The following is a 10,000-nucleotide window of genomic DNA, read 5'->3' on the forward strand; positions in this document are numbered from 1 at the left end:
CTTAAAATTATTTACATTCTAGGTTCTAGCTACCCTAAAAGGCTATAGTTATTTTTAGAGGTCAGAAAACATTAAAAAGATTGAATTTAAATGTAAGTATAAGAAAATTATAAGACACCAGTCTATGCTTTGATAACCTAAAAATAGTTAAAGAAGTAGAGCCTAGCAAAGTTTTAATGATTTGATAAGGCTTGAAGTACTTAATGATGAAAGCCTTAGCAAACACTCAAATAACTGGTAATCTCAATCATTCAATTCTAACCAAGTCTTAAAGCACTGAATAATCTGATTATCAGTGTAAGAAAAACGAAACAACATGGACTAACCTGAGGGTACCATCAGGCAAAGTATTATCATACATGATTGTTTGATCAAAGCGTATCCAGGTAACTAAAGGCACAGGTGTACCAGAAGCTGTGCAAGGAATCTCAACCACTTCTCCTTCATTCAACGTATAAGTTTCAGGTTTCTCCTTTACTGAAGGGGGAACTACAGAGAAAGAGAAAAGGTAGCATATTCTAATGGCATCACGATTATGTAACAATCCTAATTCATGTTTTTAACTATGAAGTGTGTTTTAAGAAAATTATGATTTCTTAAATACGTTGTTTATAAATTGCACCAATAGGAATGGTAACGTGTATATGATTATTAATCATAGTAGTATGGAAAGAGTTCTCTGACAATGAAAAAACAGTATTCAAAACTTATGCCGCAGTCACAGATTGGGATTCAAGGCTCTCGTATTGTAATGACCGATTGTGGTGAACATCGTGTCCGTTTTGACACATTACCAAAATAGAAGTCACCGGATTATGATACCATGACGTATTTCGACATTAACCATTACAACCAACTTCGGCTAATCGAGATAAACTTACGTATAAATGTAATCTTATTTCACGGTAGCCCATTGATTAGGCCAGACCAATATTTTTCGTTTGCGACAAGATGGTGTAGAATACATCGCCTCTAGAATGGTTCCGTTGTACTTAAATAATAAGTAATTTATATACTGTAATGACATGTGATATGGTGTTGTGTACAGTATGGCGATACCACCTATATAAGTATCAGGTTGAACTCTGCACTGATCACTCGTTCCAGTCGCAGACAGAACAGGAAATACGTCTCCTACCAAACTATTGGAAGAACATGGCCAACATAGATTTGTTAAACCTGCCTACCATCGTGACCCCAAATTAGTAAACTCCCTTTGGATACTCACAATGCCCTGTTAACTATAAGATTTATGTATGCAAGTCAATATAAAAAGAAGATGAGATTACAAGATGGTGCTGGGTCCAGCCATACTTACAATTGATAAAGGGAGAAACAGTACTTAAACAACCTGGAGCATGATTTATTTTACTAAAAATTCTGGACTATGCAGGAATATTACCAGGATTATGGAGGACCCTTTTTATGGAATTGTGAATCGTGTCACACCCTATATAACGATTACCCTGAAATTCTGGAGATCCTAACTGCGTAAAGGGCAGTGCCTTTCAATAATTGTAATGTCTAAGATTTATTACGTGAACATCACTATGTCATTCCTATGTGGTAATCTATGACATAACACAAGACAGTAAGCGAGGTCGGCCGACAAACTTTTGTAGGCAAAATCATTCATGGAGACAAGCCGTATATCGTAAAGTTTGACGACTCGGCTACTTTTCAACACGATTGATGATGATTTGATTGTTATTAATGCGAGCTGGAGTCGTAATTAGCAAAATTTTGACAATTACGACATACGAGGCCTTGAATCGCCGATGTGGGACCCGGACTTTAGTATGCTTATTTCTAATTGTCACCGTGTAAAATCAGAATGTCAATGTAGGCATCTAGCATAAATTTTTATGTACTTTATAAGTGAGTGCATGGATAAAATTTACCTTATATTGCCAACAACAAGAAATGTTTGCGTTATTTCAATGTCAATGTATCTGCAATAACATTTTATATATATGTCCATCCATCCATATACCAAGGCACTTCCCCCAATTTTGGGGGGTAGCCGACACCAACAATGAAACAAAACAAAAAGGGGACCTCTACTCTCTATGTTCCTTCAGCCTAATCAGGGACTCAACCGAGTTCAGCTGGTACTGCTAGGGTGCCACAGCCCAACCTCCCACATTTCCACCACAGATGAAGCTTCATAATGCTGACTCCCCTAACTAAACAACGGAAAATATGTTTTATGCTATAGAGTGACATACCGTGAATTTCCAACACTACAGGTATTTTTGTAGCTCCAGCAAGGTTAACAGCAGTGCAGACATACGTTCCTGCATCTTCCTCAGTCAATCTCCGAATGACCAAGATGCCGTCCGGAAATGTTCTCAATCTGCAATATTGAAAGTTAATGAAAATAACCATTGTTTGCCAGTAATATAAGTGTTTCCATATAGCAGAGAGAGAGAGAGAGAGAGAGAGAGAGAGAGAGAGAGAGAGAGAGAGAGAGAGAATACTATTTAATATAATGGTGGTTTTAAGGTACTAACGTAGACATAAATACAATAATAAAGACAAAATCACGGATATTCAAACATTCAAGCAACTAACTATTACGGATCTATCAGGCCTAACAATGCATCATATCAGAATAATCTTGTACTAACTAGCTTCTGGCAATAAAAAACTCATAATTCAAATTTTGTGTTCAAACCTTTTGAGGATAGTTACTCCCTTACCGTGTATTCGTATTAGAAATCGGCTGTCCATTCTTCTGCCAGAAAAATGCTGGTCGAGGATTAGCTTTAACTGGACACTTGAGTTTAGCATTATCCCCCTCGAGTGCAATAAGTTTCTCCTCCAGTCTTTTCGACTTTGGTCGAGGTGGAACTAACAAGATGTGGGAAAAGCAAATTGTTAAATTTTGGTTTGAAGAGGAGTAGTAGACCTGGAACCATAACTTTAAAAGTAATTTTGTAATTCACGAGCAAAGCAATTCCTTTGGCATTACTATTAATTTTACTGTGCGCACATTCTACTGGAAAAAACTAAAATGGACATTCAATTATTAAAATGCTTCCACAAAGTAGATTGAGTAATATATGAACAAAAGAGTATGTACAATACAACAGCAATTTAGGTACTGCTACTTTTAATTAAGAACAAAAGAATATATGGATAAATCATGCATGAATATAGGTGCAATTGGTAGAGCAGGTGGCATAAGTGGGAAATATTCACTCGTCTGACTTATTACGACTCCGCCTTTACTCATTATTGTCTAAGAATACCATTGCAGGGTAAGACTGATCCTCAATTATCTATATATTTTTTTATCTCTGTAGGTCTCCAAATATTTGTCATAGTCAGTAGTCATAGAGTGTTGGAACCGAAAATATAAAGGTGTACTTCTTTACTCTGGCTCCTATAAAATGGCCCAATTCTTCTAAAATGTCCTCTTTTCTAATTTAAATTTGAAAGTAAAAACCATAGTCCGTTGCAGTTACGCCAATATAATCAACACTGGATAATCTTCGGGTTATGAGAATGGCGACCACAATGTACAGTAGTCGCTAACTTGAGTAGGCTACATAATAATGCTCTTAACACAATATGATTCAATATCGAGATTTCAACGAGGTTCTTCACAAAGGTCAAGAATATTTGAGGTTCAATTTCTTCTACAATAAATAGAAATCCCTAGTATTTGCAAGAGAAAAAATAAATACATTTATGGAACTTACTCATGATTGTGAGTTGAAGCACTTGCGTTGAATTTCCAGCAATGTTAGTTGCAATGCAGACGTATTTGCCTTCATGTTTGGTTGAAACTGAGAAGATTTTGAGGGACCCGTCAGGTTTCACAATTGAGCCTGTAGAAATAAAAGATGCTAATTGATTAGATTTTGGACTAGAAAAAAATTAAATCTGTTATCTACAAAAGCTTTCTCTCCGTCTTACTGTCACTGGTCTTTATAGCACCATGGTAACGTGCTTCGCCTAAAAATCTAGGAAATTTCGAATAATTTTCATGCTGTCATAATATAGGAATGATAGGGGGAGGTTTTCTAAAATAAACAGGGTTCATTTGTTTACCTATGTGGTGCATTAGTTACCCTGGGTAAGAAAGAAAAGCAAAAAAAAAAAAAAAAAAAAAACTGCAGGGCTTCCATAAACCAACCATTATCCCACTCCAGCCATTTGCCAGAAACTGGAATCAACCACCCCTGCTCCTAAAAGGCTTTTTTTGTTTTTTTCTTAATTATCCTGTATATTCTCCATATCTATTTTAGAACTGAACCCGCTGCTATGTAGTCTATGGAGATTTTGACAATTTTGGTTGTTTTTTTTAATATCTGCCAAATACATTATTTTCTCCTCTAAAACGTTGTCTAAACCTGTAGAATGTTATCATGTATAAACCATATGTGGCTTTCAAGCCTTAAAGCAATTCGAAATGTAGACTTTAAAACAAAATTAAGATATCTCTAAAAAATATAACTAGAATGAGGGAAGTTGTTACGTGTACAGATTATGATTAATGTCTCACATGTACTATAAGCTCCGATAGAAGATTCCTTGTAAGTACCAAAAAAGTGGTTATTGTCATACCAATTCCCTTGTAGGAGTTTTTAATAAATAATCCAACAAAGATAAGTTCCTTGAATAGTAAATCATATGTTAATAAAGCATCTACAGTTGTGTTTGGTCTCTATATAGTTGCACATATAACATGTCTAGCCATCATGATACATTACATATATGTAAAATTTCTCAGTTCTAGATTTCTTCTTCTTAACCCTCCATGGGCTCAACCATCATATCAGTTAATACCTGATGTATTATTAGTCTTCATTACTCAAACAAGTTTTCATCAGTGAAGAATCCTCCATGGCTGTTTAAGGAAAGTACATCTGGACTGACTCGAACTGTTTTATGTCCCATTAGTGCCTTTTGGTTTTCAGTCTATCATTCTCTTAATAAAATTTGGTATGGGGCAAAAAGTTCGTATACATCCCATCAAACATTCGAGAGAACTTCTCTGCTTTGGCAGTATGCTTGCTGGAACAAGCGATGGCATACTTTGTAACTTGATTGTTATGGTGAAGCTCTCCGGTAAAGTAAGCATGTAAATTACTTTAGAGGGATACTTATAGCTTTGGCTGTTAGGAATAGTTCTTGGAAGTAATCAAATTATAAGTAATTGCACAGTTCTCCTATGGTAACTTTTATATCTTTAACTTTCTGTTGCATGCCAAGGCACTCATTGTATAATATCTATGATAAACATGCAAAAGTATCTTGACCCATTTCTTTTGTCCATCTATGAGACTTCTTCAAACGACAGATCCAGTATTAATCATTAAAGACTGTTTACCTCATCAAACTTCAAACGGAAGAGAAATTCAGCTATCTATGGTGATTTGATAGTAATTATATTGCTTTCTTTTATGAGAGAAGCCTATATAAAGAAAATGCTGGATTATTCCAACCTTCCTCTTGTAAAAAATGCAAGTCTGGCCTTTTTTTTTTTTTTTTTTTTTTTTTTTTTTTTTTTTTTTTTTTTTGATCATCTGTTCACGTGATATGCACGTAGTCCAACTGGCTCACAAAAAAAACCCTGTAATTAAACTATTTGATATCTTATCCTCTCTGCAATTATTTCAACATGAATTGGAATAGGTGCCACTTATCCTCTTAATTCTATATGAATTTCTTCCAGTTGCACGGTTCTTCTATCAAACTTTGAATAATTAAGGTTTAAATGTTTATCTGCTCTTTTTTCAGTACACTTCATAGAAAGTGTAAGATCAAATCAATATAGCTTATCATACGGAGGGTATCATAGACGTTTACAGTCAAGTTTGCAAATTCTGATGGGAGTGGCACCTATTCTCATGAAATAGAGTTTTCATTGAGAATATAGTTTATGCAGTTGCATTCTGCCCACTTTACAAGGGTTTGCACTCCTATAGAGAGCGGTGTGACATCTTCTTGTCTGCCTAACCCGATGGTACAAGGCCTAATTATTATCACCAGCATAGCAGCAGCCCTAGTTCGAAAAGCGGAATGTAGAAAGCCAAAGGACCATTAAAGGAAAAATAGTCTAGTGCAGAAAGAGAAGGTAAAGTAAGTGTATAACATGAAAAGGAAATGATAAAAAGATAGAATATATTTGGATAAATGATAATGTTAATCTTATAAATAACATGTTTACTTTGAAATAAGGCATATGTCCACTTGCTAAATAGAAAAGCATTTGGACCAAGTTTTAACTTATAAAGTTCCCTTGATTCAACTATTTGAATGAGAAGATTGTTCCACGACTTGGTCAGGGTTATAATGAAACTTTTAGAATATTGTGTTGCATTGGGCCTTTTGAAAGAAATGGCTCTACTGTTAGAAATAGCAGCTTTCCTAGCAGTGCATTGTAGATGGCATAGTCTGGGTAGATATGCATGCAAAGAATGGAAAATTAAGGAAAATCTTAACAACTACCACAAAGACCTAATTTAATGATGATGCCAGAAATCATTATCTTGATCAGAGAAAGGAACCAAATATAATGCAGTAGTTTTGCTCTAACTGAAAAACATCTGATGTTTGCTCTGCACTTGTTTAAATCATTTCCAAATTAGGCTTATTCATTCATATACACACTTTTAGCAATTAAAGCAATTAAATAGCATATCTCGCTACCACGCTAGAATTGATGTAGTTGGTGGAGTAACGCAAAATTCTAGGAAGTAGAGGCCATAAAAAAATTCAACGTAAATTCAACGCTTAGATAATATTGAAGTGATTATCTTATAATCATCAAAATCATCTTTTCTAAATTAAATTTTTTGACCAAATATAGCACAGGGAACTTGGAACACCTATCAATTCTGTTTTGGTGCTTGTTTGCTTGAATTGGCTACCTACATGAAGAAATTCATCATAATTGAGATGGTAGGATACCGTATGTTGATGAAGAGTGTTCCTTACTATAAAAAGAATAAAAGAAAAAAAAATCAAATCACCAGGAAAAATCCTTGTCTCTTGATTTCGTCCTTCCCTTACCTCTTTGAGTGGTGACGGGTTCCCCATTCTGCATCCATAGTATATCAGGGATGGGATTCCCCATGACCACAGTACAAGGCAAAGTGATCGGTGAATCTAATGTTGCCTTTATATTCGGATCTGGAGGGGCTGCTATCAGCGGTGGAACTGAAATAAACAATGTCAATAGAAATAATTGTATCGAGATATATTTTAGTAATTACAGGATGTTTATTACAAGTAATAAATCATAATGGGATGTTATAAATCTGACAAGCATATCAAGTAATGTCTAAGTACCTGAAAAGATTTTGATTATATGAAATCATCAAAGTAAATGACTAATGAGAAATTGTAGATGAGTGGAATGAGATTCAACAAAGAAAGCCAGTTTTAAAATTTCACATAAATGATAGTTTTCAGAAAGAGTAGGATTTAAGAGTTATATGGTTTTACACATGTCGATTCAATTCCCTGTTAGTAGGATGCCAACGAGACGGTAATGCTTGCTTTATTCGATCATACATTTTTGTGATTAAGATGTTACATCTGCAAATTCATCCATTTGTTCATTTATTAATGTGATAGACGACTGTTTAAGGAATCAATTCGTGAACTGTAATCTATCAACTATTTTATTCATTCATTCAGTTATGTTACCTTAATGATGATCATCTAGTGTTTATTCAATACCTATATCTAATTTAGTATTTCAATTTATTTTTCAAGACTGGTCTGAATGCAAGCATCTGAAATTTAGGTTAATTCACGAACGTTGAGAACAGTCATGTGATAAAATTATTTTGACAGTAATTACTCATTCCTTTACACTAATAAGCACAGTATGATGATCGTAATGATATCCTAATAATTCAACCATTCTTTCATTCATTATTGTGGACGAATTATTGAATGATTCAATTAATATTAAATATGGTTATATATTCAACAATACTACAGCAAATTTTTATCACATGCATTTCTTACTATTAAGATATTTCACTTTCATGCTTGTGAGAGATCAATGGCTCTCTCATTTATGGATTTACCCTGAACAGCGCTTCTTTACCTTTTATTCGCTTTCATAGTACTACTCCACTATCCAGTTATATATTCACATTATTGTGAACGTCATGACTAGAATTTATCAATTCCTGTTTTAATACAGTTATACAAAGGACATCTAATGCCTTGCTTCGCTGGCTGTATAACTGAAAAGGTTTCCATAGAGTTGGTTTGGTACATAGCTATTTGTTAACCCAGTCTAGTATATTTGCATAAATTAAGCGTTTTTCATAATGTGAAATTTTTTTTTCCGTCATAGGATATCTTAGAAGCCGTATCGTCATTCTGTGATGATTAGATATACTATGTACTAAATAATAGAAATTGAAAGCCTAACCCAATGTTGGCTAATCAACAAAGAATCCAAATATCGTCTTAACAAAATACACTATGGCAATTACGTGATTTGTAAGGACAAATAACGATAAAATATAACTTACGTAATCCTGCGATAGAGAGTGTTGCACGCATTTCCAGTTTTCCATACGGATTTTCCAAGGTGCATACGTATGTCCCTTCGTCTTCTACTCGAATGGCTGTAAAACAGTTTAAACATTTATTACAAACTTTATTATAAGTGAGTTATCTGATGTTGCTCCAAGAATACCAAGTTTAGTAGAAAAAAATAATTCATTCTCTTGGGAAGTAACCAAACATTTATTTGAAAGTAATAATCACATTAATCATTGACCTCATTATTCTTAATTCCTTAATTACAGAATTCTAGATATTGTACATCGCACACTGGAAAGTTTAAACAAAAATGAATTTTCATACAAATGTATAAATAGAATTATCTTACAAATGGAAGCAGAAAAGGTTAAATTGTCAAGATATAGAATGGAGCAAGTTGAAAATTGAAGTTCCCTCATTCAGCGATTACATCTTATGAAAAATAGCTTGCAACATGAATCATAGCAGAGCCTACAAGAATAGTAAAAAAATTTGACCTCTTCGTGCCTAACTGTACAACATATTGAACGTTACTTATCTTTTCAAGTATCGTATACCGTCAAGTTCTTTGGGAGAGTAGCACAGAAGCCTAGATTCACTGTTTGGTTGTCTTATTAGACAATTATATAACAACAGCAATAAAAATAACAATAACAATCACAAAATTAAAAACTTATTGTAATAGTGATAGTGACAGGGTCTAGAGCTTTTATCTTAGAAAAAAACTCTATTTTCCTCATATTTTTCATTTATTTCCAGAAACTTTATCCATTAGTCGTTGAAAGAACATAAGGAATCACTTGAGAAAAACACATTTTTTGCCGTCTCCGCTTCTCATGATCACCGACAGAGAGGTAAATATAAGATGCATGCTGTATTTGCAGACGGGGAATAGGATTACAGTTGATATATGGAATCTTATACTAAATTTTAACTGCCTGTTGAGGCATCGTTAGGCAGGACTTAATCTCACTTAAAACCTAATCAACTAACTTTCAAATGGGTCCACCAACATTGGCTTGTGTTGTTGGTGTGAGTTTGGGAAGGTGGTAAGATGATATGAATCCAAATTGGTATTGGTTGGACGAGTCTGTGTAATGGCTGATGAAAATAATACTCTGACTAAATTGGCACTGGATCAGGTAGGAATAAAAACTTGTGATTAGGATATTTACTTGATTACAGGTAATAAAAGCATGGGCCATATTAGCAGTTTTAATAGGTAGTAGGTTGACCAAGGCACCAACCACCCATTGAGATACCACCGCTAAAGAGTTATTGGGTCGTTTGACTACCCAGGTAGTACTATAATAATTTCCTCTCTGGTTACAACTTATTTGTCCTTACACTAAATAGTCTGGCATATTCTTTATACATCTACCTCTTTCCTCATACATCTAACAACACTGAGATAACCGAATAATTCTTCCTCACTTAAGGGGGTAAGTACTGCACTATAATTTCCAGTGGCTATTTT

General features: G+C 34.3%; 1 protein-coding gene across 1 annotated transcript in view; it reads right to left on the reverse strand.

The window, feature by feature from the left end:
* The window catches only part of LOC137642617 (hemicentin-1-like), a 287,924-nt gene that overhangs the window by 201,357 nt on the left and 76,567 nt on the right, over positions 1 to 10,000 (reverse strand). Inside the window, exons 19-24 of the mRNA XM_068375327.1 lie at positions 8,511 to 8,606; positions 7,027 to 7,173; positions 3,708 to 3,836; positions 2,703 to 2,853; positions 2,229 to 2,356; positions 327 to 489 (exon numbers count right to left, since the gene is read on the reverse strand). Coding sequence (XP_068231428.1) covers positions 327 to 489; positions 2,229 to 2,356; positions 2,703 to 2,853; positions 3,708 to 3,836; positions 7,027 to 7,173; positions 8,511 to 8,606 — 814 coding nt within the window. The remainder of the gene's footprint in view (positions 1 to 326; positions 490 to 2,228; positions 2,357 to 2,702; positions 2,854 to 3,707; positions 3,837 to 7,026; positions 7,174 to 8,510; positions 8,607 to 10,000) is intronic.

The sequence above is a fragment of the Palaemon carinicauda genome, chromosome 6 (assembly GCF_036898095.1).
Source record: "Palaemon carinicauda isolate YSFRI2023 chromosome 6, ASM3689809v2, whole genome shotgun sequence".
Classification (NCBI taxonomy): domain Eukaryota; kingdom Metazoa; phylum Arthropoda; class Malacostraca; order Decapoda; family Palaemonidae; genus Palaemon; species Palaemon carinicauda.